Source organism: Varroa destructor, unplaced genomic scaffold, assembly GCF_002443255.2.
Source record: "Varroa destructor unplaced genomic scaffold, Vdes_3.0 BEIS01000003.1, whole genome shotgun sequence".
Lineage (NCBI taxonomy): Eukaryota > Metazoa > Arthropoda > Arachnida > Mesostigmata > Varroidae > Varroa > Varroa destructor.
In genome coordinates, this window is record NW_019211456.1 from 49,935,790 (window position 1) to 49,954,200 (window position 18,411).

General features: G+C 38.1%; 1 protein-coding gene across 5 annotated transcripts in view; it reads right to left on the minus strand.

The window, feature by feature from the left end:
* Positions 1-14,882: 14,882 nt before the first annotated feature.
* LOC111248043 (uncharacterized) overlaps positions 14,883-18,411 on the minus strand; it is a 29,272-nt gene continuing 25,743 nt past the window's right edge. For 3 of the 5 annotated variants that reach the window (XM_022799742.2, XM_022799739.2, XM_022799743.2), the window contains exon 10: positions 14,884-16,207. In XM_022799742.2, the coding sequence (XP_022655477.1) occupies positions 16,101-16,207 (107 nt within the window). In that variant the 3' untranslated portion in view covers positions 14,884-16,100. Of the gene's footprint in view, positions 16,208-18,411 lie in introns of all 5 variants that reach the window. The other 2 variants (XM_086984027.1, XM_022799740.2) reach the window with 2 other exon arrangements.

Here is an 18,411-nt window from a genome sequence, read left to right on the forward strand (position 1 = left end):
TTGATAAAAGGATTAGTTAGGTTTCATACCGGAGAGAGTGAGAGAGGCTGTCTGTGGGAAGGTTGGACGTAAAACTCGAAACAATAGGTTTTTCATGAATTTACACATAGTGATCTGGTTTAGGCCGGCATATTGTTAGGTGCTGTCTGGCAGAAGTAGCTAGGCATCGTCGGTTCAAACCCGCTCTGACATACACAAATATCTTCTTTGGGAAATGATAAAAGTTTATTAATAAATTTGACTGGCCCTAGACCTGGCTGATCTGGCATGTTCAACTGTCAAATAAAAACAATGTCATTGAGGGATTAATTTTTATTGCTTTGTGCCCCTTCATGTGATCTTAATCTACGTAAATAAGGCATATAAATTATCGTCACTTTGCGAACATCTTTTTCTTCACACAGCTATATAAACTTCGAATATACCGATAAGCCTAGCATTCAGTTCGATTCTATTGATTATTTTTAATGTAGGTCGATTGTGACATATCCATAAAGCACGACCACCATTTCTAGATTCGGGCCACTCACCCAGACATATTCTGCAATCATCAGTAGAAACGACCGCCTACTTTTTGAAGCGACGTTCTATTAACGCTCACAATGGACGACCTCCAGGGGTCAAATCGGTTACTGTCTTCTGTCGCTACTTTTACTGCTGAGTTTTCTATCCTATAATTCTCGGCCTATTAACAACAACAAAAATAATAATAATAATGACGAGAAAAAGACCGTTCAACAGAAAAGATCATTTGTCAAAAATCGATAACGCTTAACTGTTCAAAAAGACCCAGCCGTTTTTCCCTGCCTACTCAGTTGGTTTTTACCTGATCGATATTTACGGTCGCTATTTACCTTTCCGTTGATGTTTGCCTGACAATTGCTCACCTAATTTTTAATAGTTTCTCATTTATTCATTTAGATGATAATTATTTAACCTAAAAAGCTTACTTCTTAGGTGCCTACTGAACTTTCGTAGGAAAGAGGCGCACGACACGATGTAGGAGTGGTCAAGATAGTACACCGATGGCTCATGGGGTTCCACGTTCCTCTGTTCAGTTTCTTAGCCTACAATCGTTTACTGATACTAGTGACGATAATATACTTCACGAAATTTCACTTGGTGAAGTATGTAGTACTAACTGATTTCCCTTGAACATACGAAGGACAGCATTGTAGTGGTTTCTGGCTCTAAGTAAACGAGCACAATTTTTTAATAATTTAGATACACCGTCAGAGTCACAACTTCTGCTCTTTGTTTTTTTTGACTTTGGCAAGTATTTCTAGTGGACAATCCAACTCGGCAGTTGCAATACGACTAGATAATGTGCCACAAGGGACGTTATATCTCGTAATTGCTGATAGAATAAATACGCTTATTTGGTCTGCAACATGCACCAACAAATCTTTCTTTTCTTTTTCAGCAATTACAAGCTAAACAGACAAAATAATTATACTAAGAAAATACACTTTACTTTATCGAAACACGATGAGCAACGATTTTTTTCAATAGTACAACCCACACCAGAGTAGTGTTTTGTTATAATCAATCAGCAGATTGTTAATAACCGCTTAATATCTAAAAGAATTGTAGCAAAAAGACAATCTGCTAGGCTTGAACAAATCTAAGTTTTTCGAAAACGGGGACAAACATTAACTTACTAATTTTTAAAAACGCTTGAAGAATACGTTTCAACCTAAAGCGTAAAACCATCCACACTTATGATAATAATCTAACTTGTATGCAAATTTGAATCAAGTATACCACAACCTGGATAATGGGAAGGTCTACTATAGTTGCGTTATCTTTAGTACTGCGAATGCCAAAGCTTCGATCATTTTTAGTGTTCTACACGCTTACAGAGAATTTCATGAAAAAAGCAGTCCGTTGGATCTGTGTATGCATAAGTACTAGAAATACACTTATAGCGAACTAGACAGCATTTTCTAAAAGTTCTGGTCATTGCAAACTTGAAGGGTCATTTTGATTTTGGCGGTTCTATTGAAGCCATGTTTCTAATGGTATTATTCTCAGTAAGTTCAACTTTATTCCACATTCAGGCTCAGCATCCAACTAGCATGAATAAATAACCAAATGCCGTTCGTTTATTTTGTAAAGGTATTACAAATTCATATAAGATTAGATATTTCCAATTCCAGTTAAATAAATATGATGGCATTGACTCTTCCAGCATCTATCCGCCTCCCTTCCACTAGTTTCCCAATGTTATAGTTTGGTCAATTTTTACTAAGTCGCCGTACAATTTTTCAGGCTAAATGTGTGCGATAAGAAGCGATTATAAATAGACAGAAGAGCCAAACTGTATACATTTGTTCCTACGTGTTCTGTTCCTTCTATGGACTTTGATAAAAATATTATAGCTCAATTGTGATAATAAATCCATGTTAGCCGCGATCGATCCTCTACACGCCAAGTCCGCTGGCATTCGAACCTATCGTATTTATCTTGTCCAAGGTGATTCTCAATTCAAATAGACATTTATAAGCTATTCTAGCACAACTTCCAATAAAAAAAAAACAAAAAAACAAAAAAAAAAAAGCCTATTTTTATGCATACGCTTCAAAGAATTGCAAATGCCCATTCGCGTAAGTAAAGGCGCTACGGAAATTTTTTTTTTTAATAATTGCTTAAGTGATAAAATTTTGTGGATCATACCCATCCGTTTACTGAGTTAATATTCATTTGAAAGACCTAACCTAAAAAGAAAAAAGATTTCTATTTTTATTCATCAAGGTAGTTTCCAGTATAATTTAACGGTTCTTAAAAGGTCAGCGAATCAATAGCCAGTCCTTAAGACTCTCGTTTTGTGAAAACTAAGATAAATAAGAAGCTAAACGTTTTCTGATAGACTAACAAATCAGCTGGAAATTTAAACTGTTGTCCGCTCGTGTTTACAGAGATCTGTTGTTTTATATATAAATAGGTTACTATTTAGAGTTGTCACGCAAGACTACCACATAAGACGGTATCTTTTCAAATTCTAAGAAACACAACATTTCAGATGTGGCATATTAGCAAAAGTAAAATATAGCGCTGTTAATCCGTCCCAAAGGTTACAGCCGTTAGATACAATAGTGCGTTCTTTCAAAAAAGAAAAGTTTTCTTAGAGACCTAAATAGTTAATTATAGAATGTTATATAGGTCCTTTTTTATCTTTTGGTAAAACATCTATCTATCTAGTTAGTACTGTTTTTAGCTCTTTTACTAAACTTATAAGTAAATAGTCACTGGTCCAACGTATTGAAACTAGCATACAACCTGTCGTGTTGCCTTACGTTTCAAGTACATGACGAAGTAATGAAGAAGTAATGACGAGTATAGTGCAGGTCTCTGTATATAAACTTTTTTAATTATTCTAAGCTAATCAAGTTAACCATATTTGCTCCGGTGATTAATGTAACTTCAGATACACATGGAAAATTTTCATGAATTCAGAAATGAAAGAATTCAGAAAACTGTTTTCCTTTACATAAGCTAAACCCCCCTAGTTCCCCCGCGGTTAGGCCGGTCATCCCAGCACACCTTATTTCAGTCCTCTACATTTGATCCTCGCAAAGGTGAGGCACGCTAGTAATTGCTTTCGTCCTAACACATGGTTGTTCTTCAGTCGTCTTGATTATTCCAGACCGTGCCCAGATCACGTAACTTCGCCACATCTTCCCACAATAGTTCTTCAAAGTTGTAGCTCTAAGAAGGTAGCTGTCAAGCAACAACCAACCAAAGTACGCCGATATCGTTCTCGGATGGTAGGTTTTTTTAAAAAATCTCTATTGTAATGTTTTTTATTTTATTTCAAAATGTGATACTGCTTACACCGAATCTGCGTGATCAATTTTGGGCAAAAAAAGCATAAAGTAAACAAGAAAGAAAAGCTTTTCCTAAGTTATCTTGGGTCATGATTGTAGTATTAGGAAATTGCCATTAGTTATGTTGCGAACATATTACTATATAACCAGCATCCTATTTTCGTGCTTTTCTAGGTCATCTTATTCTGTCAGCGGGAAGTATCGTCTATAAACGAGATAGGTTCTAAATCTGTAACGACAATTGGTTCCGTTAGAAAAGTAACAGCTGGTACATGAATGGCGAACGCAAATCTAATAACGTTACGTCAAAATGTAGAGTGGCCATTTGTAACACATCTGTTATATGGTCCCCATTTTCTCGTTTCAGTTTTCATATATCCTATGGAGCATCTGTAATTGGAAGAAGCTTGTAGGGATAGTAGATAAAGAGATTCTTATAGCCTGAGGTATTTCCTTGCCCACACTCCATATTCATGGAACTGCTACAACGAATGAACAACGCAATGGACGCAAAAAATACTCTATTAGAAAAGTTATTTCCACAGCGAACTTTCGACGCAAGAATGGACGAAATTTCAGCCCAGTGGGGTTTATACAATTGCAACATTCACCAGCTCCTGCAGTCGCTAAACTTGGAAATAGAAAAAAAAAAAAAAAAAAAGCAAAAACTATATATTTTTATTCATACCAAAACATCAGCACTCTTATAGAACCATCTTCAGTGTGTACAAATATATCTGCATAGTTTTAGATCTATCACTCTTGCAACTTTCTGTAGATGCGAATTGTTTGATCAATAATAATTTATTGGCGACGTCCCTATGATATCTGTTTTTTTGCTTGAATAATAAGCTGTTGATGACCACAGAGATCCACGTTCAATCTTTCGTTACCGTAGCCAGCTTCGTTACTTTAGTTTTTTTTTTTTTACTTTCGATTTATTTAATTTGAAGCGATAACTATAACAAAACAGCTTATAATGACAATGACACCGCCCTTAATAATAATAATAGTACATGTCAACATAGTATTGTTATTAGGCCAACAACAGGTCGCGGCGAGTACTACACGAAAAGGGAACAGATGCTACTCTCGCTGTGCACTGCGCGGGTCCTCAACTCCATTCGATCGCGGGAGCGGCGGTGGCAGTGACATTAGGGGCAGACGAGTTGACGAGGATTTTTACCATTGGCCTGAAATGGTCAACTTCTCTCGAGCTAGCTTAATCTGTCGACCTTGTTTATCCTGTGGCTAAGTATCGTAACACAGTGAGCATACATAAACGCAACAAATGAACCACTATGTATCTAGGAAGAACTTCTATTTGTTATAGGTTCTATGCTGATAATAATAATTGGCATGTTCTTGCAAAAACTGCAAATATTTTTGAATACAAAGTAATAATGTGAGCGAAAAGGCCAACCCAAACACGTTGTAGGTGATCGATATTTTATCACGCAGTACGACACGCGTCCATACACGCGTTTACTCATATTTTTCTTCTAGCAAGATCGTCTCTATTCGAACTCGGTCCATTGTTCTTAGCAATGCCTCTTCTCAACACAGTACCTGAATAAGCTTACATGGTAATTCTATGGGCTATTTTGTGCAGCGCGTTATCAGATAGGGAAAAAGAAGGCCGGTCTATTCAGATTTCGAATAAAATACCAGGCAACCTTGAATTTACTTGTCTATTGGCCGTTTCTGTAAATAAAAACTAACCATGTATCGCTCTTGATGATGGAATGAATGAGCCATTTATTTGCATATCCATACAAGTAAACAACACACATCGTCAATATTTGCCCGTAACCGCTCACCACGCACGGTTATCGTAAGGAATACGTTCTGGTTGAGTGGTAGATGCCTTACAATCGATATAAAGCAAGAACTAAATGAAAAACAGCTGCAATATGTCTTCTAGGCTTTTCAAATCTGTTGTACTTCTACGTTCGGCAGACTGTATGTAGGACGCCTGAAACCTGTAATCGAGTGTAGGACATTCTTCTTCAACAGTGAAAACCATTCGTATATTATGCTGCATTGAGGTGTTTTTCTGGAAGAGTGTGTGTACCTATTTGCCCTATTACTAGAGTAGCATTAGGTGTCTAGTACGGAAACCTGCCAATAAGCTCTACTTAACGACGGCAAGCTATTCTGATGCAGCTTTTTTTTTTTTTTTTTATTGGAAAGCTGGCTGCTTCTGCGTCCCGGGTTAGTTTGCCGTTGTAGCTTCTCTCTATGTGATTTTTGCTCAGTTGTTATATCACAAATCAGAAATTTCGACTAGGATCGGTAGTAGCTCCGCCAACGTACGTTTGCACGTAAAAGATTTTGTGTACAATTCCACTGCAGAAGCTTGCGCCGATGAATTCGGTCCGAGTCCGATGAAGAGATTCAAGTGATTGAAGATTAAACTTTTTTGAAAAATCCCTAATTTCAGTTAGTTTAACATATACAAGTCGGAACTTTTGACTGAACCTCTTCTGAAACGAGTCTATAGATGAATTATGGAAATAAAATCTATTTTAAGACTTTGTAATTTTTCGCAATTAACGCATTAATTTATTTTAATTCCACTATTCCTAAGTAGAGGATATATTGACAATGACATTTCTAACTAATCCAAACGGTACTTACTTTATTGAGCTGACTTTGCTCGAGTAATTTTGATCGAGTAAATGGAGAGTTAATTGTTTTGTGGCATGTTGCTCGACTCCATAGTTAAATGATCGTTGTGAGTTTTGTTTGTTTGCCGTTACGCAGTAGTAGCAAAAATCCAATAGCGTAACTAAATAACCCTGTTTACTAGTAGTAAAATCCGTTGGGCTGCTGCTTTATAGCTGATTTATTCTATACAGCGGTTTGAATTTCTATCATAGTTGGGTTCGTCCAAATAAATAGACAACTCTATCTATCCTGCTACGACTGGCTGACTCAAATGTGAAACAAAAACAAGTCTCGTATTTTATATGAATTTTTCCACCAAGTAGAATAAAAATTTTTTTTTTAGAAAAAGGGTAAAATACAGCGCTTGTGATAGTTCTGCAGAATTGTATGATCGCATACCCTTGAATGTGTGCAATGAAAATTGCTGGCGCCAACCCAGTAAATTAGTAGTTTCTACATTTCCTACATACATTATCTTGCCGATGTAGGTTTAACCAAACAAGACGCAATATTCTAGGGTTGAGGCAATAAGTTTCCTCATACAAAAAAGGTGTTAAAACTCAAACAGGCTTTCCCTAGCCAAGTTTCAGGAGGAAATTTCCGCATACAACAGAAGTTGTTATAACCTAAACAAGTTTCTTCTAGCGAAGTTTTAGGACAAAATTCCCACATACAAAGTTGTCAAAATTCAAATAAGTCCACTATGGCCAAGTTTCAAAACAGAGTTTCCCCATATGAAAAAGTTGTTAAAACTCAAACAAGCATTTCCTAGATAAGTTTCAGGACGAAATTTCCGCATGCAACAGAAGTGTTAAAAGCCAACGAAATCTTCTTGGCCATATTTCAAAACGGAATCTTACATGCAATATATTTGTTGAAGCTTAGGTAAGTTCTCGTTGGCCATGTCTCAGGACAGAGTTTTCTCATACGCAAAAGTTGTTTAAACTTAAACAAGTGTTTTCTAACCAAGTTTCAGGACGAAATTTCCGCATACGACAGAAGTGTTAAATGTCAAGGAAATCTTCTTGGCCATATTTCAAAACAGAACCTTACATGTAATATATTTGCTGAAACGCAAACAAGTTCTTGTTGGTCAAGCCTCAGAGCAGAGTTTCCTCATACAAAAAAGTTGTTAACACTCAAACAAGCTTCCTTTAGCTAAGACTCTACCCAAGCTGCGTGCGAGCACGTCTATTAAAAGATTAACAACTTTCTACAGCATAGGGCTTCATATATGTGAACCTAGCTAATAAAGATATAGTCAGCTGTGTGTGCTATTAAGAACCAGTATCACAGCAACAAATTTATTCGGCACTGAAACAAATGGCGCCTTCTGTCGCACGGGGATTTTAATCTATTGCCTTTCACGGACACGATCATTTGTTTTGATTTTCTGTAACCAAGATTCGGTGTAGGATTTTATTTTTAATGGTGAACCTATCGTAGGTAATTGATCTCCAACTGGTAGCATACTAGTCAGAATTGCTCTGTCCTCTTCTACACATGTAATATTTTCGTGTAAAGGCAGCCGTAGATAACAAACCTAATAAATGTAAAGATATAATTACACATATGTAACTTTCATATAATATTTCCAATCTGACGATACTACTGACACGCAGTTCACTCGAAATGGAAAACAAAAAATAAGATATCCCGCTAATGTCAGCCGAGATTGCTTTTATTTTTTTGTTTTATTCATTGTGCTTTATTAACGTTGCCTACTCACAGAGTACGCTTTGTAAGCGCCATCGAGACGTACAAAATAGTTCTGAATTTTTACGTACGTAAGCAATATAACTCAATGAAAATTACTTTTCCAATGCGACCATAAGACAATATGACCTCATTCATCATATAATAAATTATAACACTTAAAGAAAAGGGGCCCTTTCCAAAGGCGATTTCACAGGAAAACATGTCGTTTCAGAACTAGGCATCGCTTAAAAAAGACAAACATATATACATGTGTATATATATAATAACGGTAAGGTTTTTGACTGAAAGCGTGTTAATGAATTCACATGGAAGCATGGGAAGTTTGTTTGGAAGATAGGAAGTTCGCAAATCATGTAGCAGCAAAAGTTAGAGAGTGAAAAGGAAAAAGAGAAGAAATAATAAGCCAAGTGAGCTATCGGGTATGTCATGCAAAGGAAGGTCCCTTAGCTCTGGCAAAGTGTCATGTTCATACGAAATGTCCAGGAAAAATAATTTACATACGCTATCTTGACTACCTGTCGTCTGGATTTTTTCGCGTAGTAGGCTGGCCACTTTTGGTTAAGATAGGGCGAGCAACGAGGCATTAGCTTCAAATGCCAAGCGGGGCATCACTGGCATATGTGCTTGAACCTTGTTTTTACTTATGTAGCTGCAAGCACTTAACTTGATATTGATAGCTTTAGCAAGCATAGAGCTGTACATAAAAGTGGCATTTGTCTTCAAATATATCAGCTACACGACACAGATAAAGACTGCAACAGACTTGAAAAGAATCAACATAAATTTCGTCGTCAAAGCCTTTAATAAAAGCTTCGATGGGTAAGATTGGCAAACAGCTGTAGCTAGGTAATGGCCCCTTACGTCTCAGATTTATCTGAGATAAATATAATGGAAGCAATTATGAGTTTAATAAAATGCTTAGTGAGATCACACAAGGGAATGTATAATCCGTACTTGTGTTCCCTGCATCTGACACATACACATTTCAGTCGGTTCGTGGAAATTTCGAGAAACACATAGCTTAAATATGGCGATGTAAGTGGTTCAGTACCATCCATGCGTAGCTTTACATAGCTCCAAGTAAAATCCTACGTCCATTTCTGTGAATTTGCCCACTATGTAGAGAATCACATGTTGAAGTTACTCCTAACTTCAACACGTGACCTTCTACTACCCTAAGTGGCATGTTTTATCGCGGCCGTTTTCGTCGAATTCACAGTTAAGCCGACATCTACTATGGTTTCATGCAGTCTAACTAATGTTTCATGAATTGGGAAACGTTTGCCTCCATACATAGCTAGCTCGTTGGTGTACAAATGATATTCACAGTATTTTCGGAACTTTGAACTTTCGCTGATAGATCGAGAACAAAAGGTGGCTAAGATTATCCTCTTTGGCGAACTTTAGATCTGAAAGAAAAGGAGAAATCTGTTACTCTATTATCGATTCTTTTCTGGTTTTTCTAAAGAACATCCTATTTCAGCTTCAGAATTCTGTTGGTACACCCGCCCTTGCTGAAGGCCTCAAAAAATGTTTTTTGGTGCCGAATCCAAGGCGACGAATGAAGTCCACGAATACGGCGAATTTCTAGCTAGTTAGAAGGTAGCTGCATTTACCTATCTACTGAGTCTTTGATATAGGCCAGCAGAGCCTTATGCAATATTATCGCCAGTTCGCCACGATAGAATCCATGCTGGTCGTCCGGAATGGCACCAAGTTTCCAAAAAACTGGCTTAGCTTCATTGTTTTCAGGGCGGTTAGCAGTTTGTAGCAGATCACACTCTTTCCTTCGCAATAGCACCCCTTAAGGTTCCCCTTACCTTTGTGGGTAGTGATCTTTGACTACTGGGCATGAAGGGCGCCTTTTTTGAGGTACATACCAAGTAGCGCCATGCATACAGGGGCTAGGATTAGACCAATCTTTAAATGCTTATTCCTGATTTGATCGGAATCTGCTGCCTTTTTGGAATGGTAGAAGGACCAGACAATTTTTGTCATAAGAAAGTTAGCCGCGACAACGTCTCTCGCTTAAAGGATCATTTGTTTTCGGACAACCGAGATCACGAAGAAGTCTACCGATATCAAATCGTTCGATCCAAACATAATGATAAAATAGTTTGCTAGGGCTGACGAGCTAATTTGAAACGTATATAATGCGTTGCTTGCGAAAAAGTTAATGGCCAAGCTTCCTTTGTGGCTTATTTAGGAAGTTGTGACTGGTAGGTTGACAACCTACGGGTGAAATTTTACGGAAGGCACATGTGTGGCTTGAAGTTCGCCTGTTCAGTCTTGCGTTAAAGTCGTCACCGATAAGGAGAGTAGAGCAGAGCTGTATCACACGGTGTCCGCTTAAAGCGTCAACTCGGTCTCTGGTTGACGCACGTCAGAAACATAATAACTGTTTCGAAATAAAAAAAATGACAGGAGGCCATATATTGAAAATTAAAAAAAAAAACGAGTTCGAAATGTTAGTTCACTATCGCGTGTGCCATGCTACGCGACCTAACATATATATATATATACACATGCATACATACATATGTATGTCGTACATGCGTATATAAAGGATACACTTGTCAAATGACTTTTGCCCCACCCTGTATAATATATATATATATATATGCAGTATAGTTAGATCCTAGGAAATAGATCAGATTTTGTCTACTACAAATGTTGGTACTCTTCGGGAGATTAATCGAATATAGTAGTAGTGATTGAAACATGGATAGAATGTCAGTATCTAGACGGCCTATATTCTTCTGATATCATTGACAAATAATTACTAGAGTATTAAAACGATTATTTGGACAATGGTTCTAACGTTTTATTTATAGGCTGCATTTCAACGCACGCTTCTCGTAGATAAATTCAAAACAGCTAATAATGTACAATACATTGCACTAGAACTACAAATGAGGGGCGGTGTTCTTATACAGATGTCTTTTTATACAAAAAGGTCATGACCCTATTCGTTCTTATGACCACTGTCCTAAAGTCGGCGATCCAACCTTCGTTGCAATTTGTTTGGCACGTTTATTTGCATCTATCCGCACTGAACCCTTCCTCTTCTGTGATCTTCTGATCAAGCATGTGGAACTCATATATTTTGTGCAGGTTGAAAAATCCTGGTCTTTCTTGTGGACGTGTGCCGCTTATCTGATAGATGACGCCGCCCCATAATCCGACACGACCCATATAATTAATAGCCTATTTGATAGTTGTGGTTCGTCTATTCACTGGCAAAAATCGCTACGCTTGTCAAATCATTGGAGGTTATTTCCTGCACTGTAATATTTGAAAGTTTCATTATTTATAGATATCCGCATATGATTAGTGCCATTTAAATAAACACGAATGATTGTTTGGGTCTGATCCCGAAAACCGTTTTTTAAACTATATATAGTATTGCATTACGCAGCTCGGTCAGGAGGCGTCGCTAGCTAGATCAGGTCAATTCGTTATCAAGCTACTGTAATTATCTTGAAGTGAGTCTTTTCATAAATGTTATTATAATTGTAAGTAAACCTTTCATTATTCCTCGTATTAAGTTGAAGCATGATCCATCCTTATTTGCTAGTTGTCAAATTTTCTCTATTGTTAGAAAGGACTGTTGTAAAAGTTTCTTATCGTTGTTTTACTCTGACTTTGTCCCAAGTTCGAACTGACAATAGGCGCACAAATGTGACATTTCAAATATGAGAACCATATTGGGAGCTGAAAACCTTGGTAATACTAAATCGAAAGCAGTAAAAGATAAGAAGCCAATTAAAACCGATTTCAGAGAAAAGGGCCATAAAAGAAAAATGCTTTGATAACCTATAGAAGAATAAAACTTTATATTTTAGTCACTTTGTTTTCTTAATTTTCGTTTCGGTTTTTGCTTAATTTCTCCTATTTTACATCCTTGGAAAGCTCTCTTTACCTCGTCTAGCTTTCAAAGATCGCCTTTCTCGGATCACAAAGCCTCAACCTGAGGTGGGACTTCAGAAACGGTTTACGTGCAGCATCAAGAACACCTTGTTTAACACATATTAATAACCTAGCACTGAAATAAAGAAATTTACCGAAATAACTCCAGACAGGTATTGCCTGTACGACGAGAATGTTATTGTTGGGAGTACTACTTACTCAGACATTATTTTCTACGGTGGAACATGACATTGTCGGCCTAGAGAGCGCATTTCACTGGGTTTGTCGGATTCGGCGAGGATTTTCTTGAGCCACACTTTGAAGGTAATTAGTAGATGATAATTATTAGCTTATAACGTGTTCACCGCATACGGGGAAAAATTCGTAGTTTACTTTTTCTAACAACGCCCTTGCCAACGCAAGGACAACACTTCGTAACTGTGTACAATATATTTGTCGGTGTGATACAAAAGCCAAACCACAAGGGAAACAACGGATAGAATCGTCCGGGAGTTTCAAGACGTTTCTATGCCGACTGTGTACAGAAGGCAGAAAACCACAAAAAAAAATCTCATCCTGTGCTACTTTGTGTGAGAGTTGGAGACGAGGTTACGAACGGACGCTAGCGGAACCCGTTTGGCCCACGTAAGAGAACGGTGCGCATGAATTGTCGTGTAGCTTCCAATTGACATTCCCCAAGACCAAATGCCCACTTTTCCAAGATCGAATGCTTGGCTGTATCGTAGGCCGTTTAATACGTTCGACCGTGGTTTTGTACGGGCTATACTTAAGGCCGTGACTGACAGCATAAGACTATTACCTGAAGAGGCAGGTAAACTCTACTTTCTAATCCCTGACGTCAGTTGAATACGCTTTCCACATAAAAAGCTCCACTAACGCCAACGGGACTCATTATTTCTGACCCTGCTACTTGTACAGAGCCTTGAGTTATACCAGGTTTGAACAAAGATTCCTTGAGCAGAGGAAGAATTTTCATTACGTAAGATAATCACTGAATTGAAGAGAGGGGTCCTTGTACCAAAATATGTGCTCTAGAATGAGATGGCTTACTGTGTCGAGAGAAAGGAAAAGCGGCTTCACGCGCAATCGTCCCAGACAAAAGGAGCCATCACGTTTTATTCACTGGGGGGTATAACGGGGCATGAGAGGTGTTGATCCGATGTGAGGCCTGCCATTGGTGAGACTGATTTCCAGAACAATCCGACGCATCTATCCCGGCATGAGCCCCGGAACGTTCCTTCAAAAGAGTGGAATTTGATTTTATGGGCCTTTTGAAAGTCACAGACGGTAAAGTTTTCAGTCTTAGTATTGGTTGACCATCGCACCTACTTTGCTGAGTGCGTGCCGGTTCGGGAAACGACATTGAATGTCGCGATCCGGGTACTCGAAGGTACGCAGTGCTTCCTCGGAGACTTAGCGGTACCATCATGACAAACAACGCAACCTTTTTCATATCGCCGCGCCTCGCAGATGAGCGAAACGACATCAAGTACATGAACACGATTGTCGGACACTCACGACGCAACAGGTTGGCCAAGTGCATGATTCGGATGTTTCCGGAGACGACTCTCTCAAGAAAATGCTACCCCAGACAGCGTTTCCGCTCAGTACATTTGCAAACAAGAGCCTGCAGAGGACGCTGCTCGAATCGCTACTCGGCTAAGAGGAATCCGGAAGCCAAGGTGCGGTGAAATTGCGCCGGAACGCTTACCGATAGCTCGAGTCGGAACGGCCCATGAAAACGGGATTTGAGCGGGAAAGTCGGCCCTACGGGAGTTCGAGGCCGAAGCGAGGATATAAAAAGCCCAATGGGCAACTTTCCAATGCTACAGTTACCACGAGCTCTTCATTATGCTGAGCTAGATGATCCCATGCCTTCGAACGAATGCTGACTGAATAAAAAACAGGTGCTTGTAATTAAGACTTCCGGCCCCAACATTCGGCCACCGTTACCAGCCATGCTACGTCTACGCAGCATTCCCGTGTTCCCCGTCCAGTTGTGCTCTTTGCAACCTATTGCCTAGAAGTACTATGCAACGCTTGCTGTTTGACCACTTCCTAGCGGTTGCATATTGCCCACAACCTCATCATCTCCAACGCCCTTCCGCTGAGGTCCGTCGTCATACTTCTGTCCTTTCTTCTTTTTTTTTTTTTATATTTACAGTCCGAACTTCGCGACCTCGTATTACACAGGCCACCTTCTCCATGTACGACATACGTCTGACCTCCTGTGTCAGTCGTACCTGCTCCTATCGCCATTAATTCTTCGCAGCCAAGCCCTCCCGTATGTCCTGTGTTACAGCGCCAGCAAGCACATATATTTGACATATTTTAATCAGCCAGAAAACAACATTGACGTGCTAGCCATTACTAATCCCGCCTTCTGATTGAAAGGTTGAGAAAAAGAGCTTCAGAGAAATGGAACGTAGTTCACTTTTGCGCTGCACCTATCAGCTAAGGTAGTGCGACCTACAATTTCATAACGCAGATAGTCGAGGCATGTATAGACCGATATGACAGATCATACTATTTGTTCCAAGGTATTGTTTCAGGAGCAGCCATTAACGCTGTAATTTGCTTCTTTACGCACTTGTGAAGACATAAGTGACAAACTCGTTAAGCAATAGATGTCTTCATACAGGGACCGCCCACGTAGTCGGGAGCAACTTCAAAAAGACAACTATATGTATTTACATGAATTAAGCTATTTTTTTTATTACAAAACTTACATATTTTAGTTATGATATTAACGAAGTGGGCTTCTTTGATGGTTGTTTCACTCAGTTTTTAGGCGCGGTAGAGTTAACTTCGTTAAGTTGTTCCTTTGTCGTAGATCATACGTTTCCGACTTATTCACGAAAATTTCATATCGAAAAGAAAATAATGTAAAATACGTCATGTGGGTCGAGGACAACATTTTTTTTTTTTTTATAGACAAAGCTATAAATCGCTAAGTTGGTTCGCTGCGAGGAGCTAGTATCCTTCTTGCACGCGGAATCGTGGAAAAAGTTTTCAACAGAGTAACCAATACCTTCACATAAATAATAACGTAATAATTGCGTTAATAGAGAATCACTTTTGGTGAGCGGCTGATTTCTAAGCGAAGCGAGACAAGTGGCTTCAAATAATGTGACACAGGTCCGCTCGACTTTTTTTACGGGGGTATTTCAAATCTAATGTGTACTACGACAATCCACAGACGGTGGACAAACATAAAGGAAATATCCATGCTGGGGTTTCAGAGCTAGGGGTGGATATATGCGAAACAGTGGACGCAATGAATAACTGGCATAAAGAAAGGCGAAATAATCAATTTTATTGATGTTCTAGCTATCAACTTCTAAGCTAAGAATCCTGTTCTAGCTAAGAATCTATCAGATTTCTAATAAGTATGAAAATGCTTTATACCTTGGCAGCGTAACAGCGGCGCCGTTTTGTGCGACTTATGAGCGCATACATGGAGCCCTAGCTTGTCAATAGGTAATACATTCTATACCTGCGAATACTACATTCTCTAGGCGCCACTGACACTAGACGGTGGCTTGTTTTACATAGTGGACATTGATGAATATAGTTCCATTCCGACCTTATTTTTATAAGTAAGTTTTTAAATCTCTCAGAGTAAGTAAAGGACTCCTATTGTTTACTTCAATCGACCAAGTATACACCGTTGGAGTTTGTGTTGCGCCAAATGTTCCATATTTATTTTTTGTGTTTGAAGCAAAGTTCTCAAATAAACTGAAACTGCTAGCAACTCTGCTTGCGTCCAATGATTTCCATTTATTGAGGAAATTATGTTTTTCTGTATAATAGTGAACCCTTCTAGTAAATTTTGCACGATGTCTAATCCTACAGTATATTTTACATATCTATTCGGTGCTCTGGCTGATAATGGCAATTTCGTTTTTGAACTTCGAGCACTTCGCCTATATATTATCGCCTATTATACGTCATTTACTTCCATCGAGGTCGGCTACGGTAACCCACAGGAATCCTTGATGATGCGACGGAAAAACCATGTTCCGAGCTATCCAATCTTTCGGTAGCATCAGTCCTTTCTACTAAAATAAAGAACACAAAGAAAAACACCCCTATATTAAATATAGAGAACATTATCTGCTATTCGGCCTGACTAACTATCATTAATAAAAACAGTGAAGAAATAGCTAAATAGTGTAACCGCTTAAAAAATAGTTAAGATCTACTATAGAGCAGAAAAACGTACGAGCAAAACTTCTGTTGCAGGCCTAATAGTTGCGTATTAAATTTTATTACTTTCTAACTTAAGAATTTCTGGATAGGACCCCGTACGCAATGAACTAACACCTAGTACTAAATCGGGTAACATCGAGAGCGTGAACACCCAATATTCATTCTTCAGCTTCCGGTTTTCCTTCTAAATAGAGTTTAACGAACTAGACTTTCATGAAAGTACTTGTAAGGTTTTAAGGAAAATGTATATACTTCGTACGGATAGAAAGCAGGTACCATTCAACATCGAGGAAAAATTATTGGGAGCTTTACCCTTTTTATAAGATCATCAAGACGCTTAACATTGTGCCATTTTTAGCTTTAAAGGCTAATACTGTTCTATTTATACTGTTACGTTCATCTAACTTTGTACTAAGTTTTTCCTACAAAGAGATTGTAATATCCCGGTTATTATATTTGAGGATCGGAGAGGACAAGGCGAACTTATGCATCTTTCTGGCTTGTGTATGACGAAATCGAAACAACTTACTTTCGACGAGTTATTTCGATAATTTGAAAGCTGTTTTAATATATATATATATATAGTAGGAGCACTTATCAGCTATAATTAAATTGATACCTTTCTGGATTTATCAACACTGCTTTAGCTAGAAGTCTGCTACGTAGTAAAACGAAAAACAGGATTACTATACTCATATAACGTGACTGCTCATTCTTAGTACGTTTTGGACTTAATATACGACATCGCCTTTGCAGCGCGTACATTTTTTCTACATTATAATGTCTTTAGATAAAATAAGATAAATACATTCATTTTGTTCCTTGTACAAAGAATGTACAAAATATGTGACAACGTTTTGCTCCTATAGGGCCGACTTGCCCAAGACTACTTATTTAGCTAGCTAGGTAATGTCTAGTAGAAGACTGACACAGTCGAAGGATACAAAATTTAATGTGGTAGAGCATACTAGGGACTTCGTTCAATGGGCTACACCTGTATTTTATCTATAATTAAAATATGGGGGCATATTTTTATAGTTATCCTATTTGGTGCAAAGCTGTGTGCCTTTCGCAAATAGCTATGTTTCTAAAGTAAATGTCCTTGCTTCAAAAATATTTGAATCTGACTTCCAGTTTGTAACGCAAAACATCACCATTATGTCCTGTTTTTATTGTTCCAAGAACTTTTTCTCTTTTTTTAAAGAAAGTATTCTTTAAATATTTCTTATAAGAAATAAATATATCAGAGTATGTGTGTGTGTCAAGTTCAATTAACATTATATATATGGGAAGCACTATCAAACCTTAATTGGAATTACAACTTTTTCCTAAAAAACAAAGTAACACTTCCGCAACCAGCCATCTTACATTAGTTTAAAAATGATAATTCACTCTGGCAACATTATACAATATTAAGGCAACCTCAATCGCCTGTAGGGCTAAATCAAGCGAGTTGAGTGATACTGGGTTATGCCCAAAATAGTTTGCCAAAATTTTTGGGTTCAGTTAGTAGTAACTTAATAGAACTAACTGTAACGTCTTATCGCCACATCGTTACAGTCTACCTAAAGTAGTGTGTTTCAAAACGGAATGTTTATGGAGAATGATTGGCACAATGCTAATATCACTTTAGAATGAGGTAAGTGCAGAGAAGTTTCGATCACGGATAAACTTCAAGGGCGTTGAGGAACGCTCGAGCAATTAATTTTTGTAAAACACTTCCTTAAGCATAAGACAGACTTATGCCAGACAAGGTTTCCAGATGAGCAAGAACGCTGTTACATAATGTAAGTCACTTGATTTCGTTTCATCAGATTGCCTATATGGGCTTTAGATTTAGCCTTAACGGATTTTTCAGTTTGTAAAGGATATATGAATTAGCTTTTCTCAATGCCCTTGCAAAAACATAATAGACAATGAAATGAATACGACTGTAATCAAAAAATATTTTTGGTTTTTGGAAGAGTTCCGTGCGTTCTAGTTAGCTTCCTAGGTTTTTGGACCCACATGATATTATTAGCTAGACATCCAGCGCCATATTACTAGGAATATG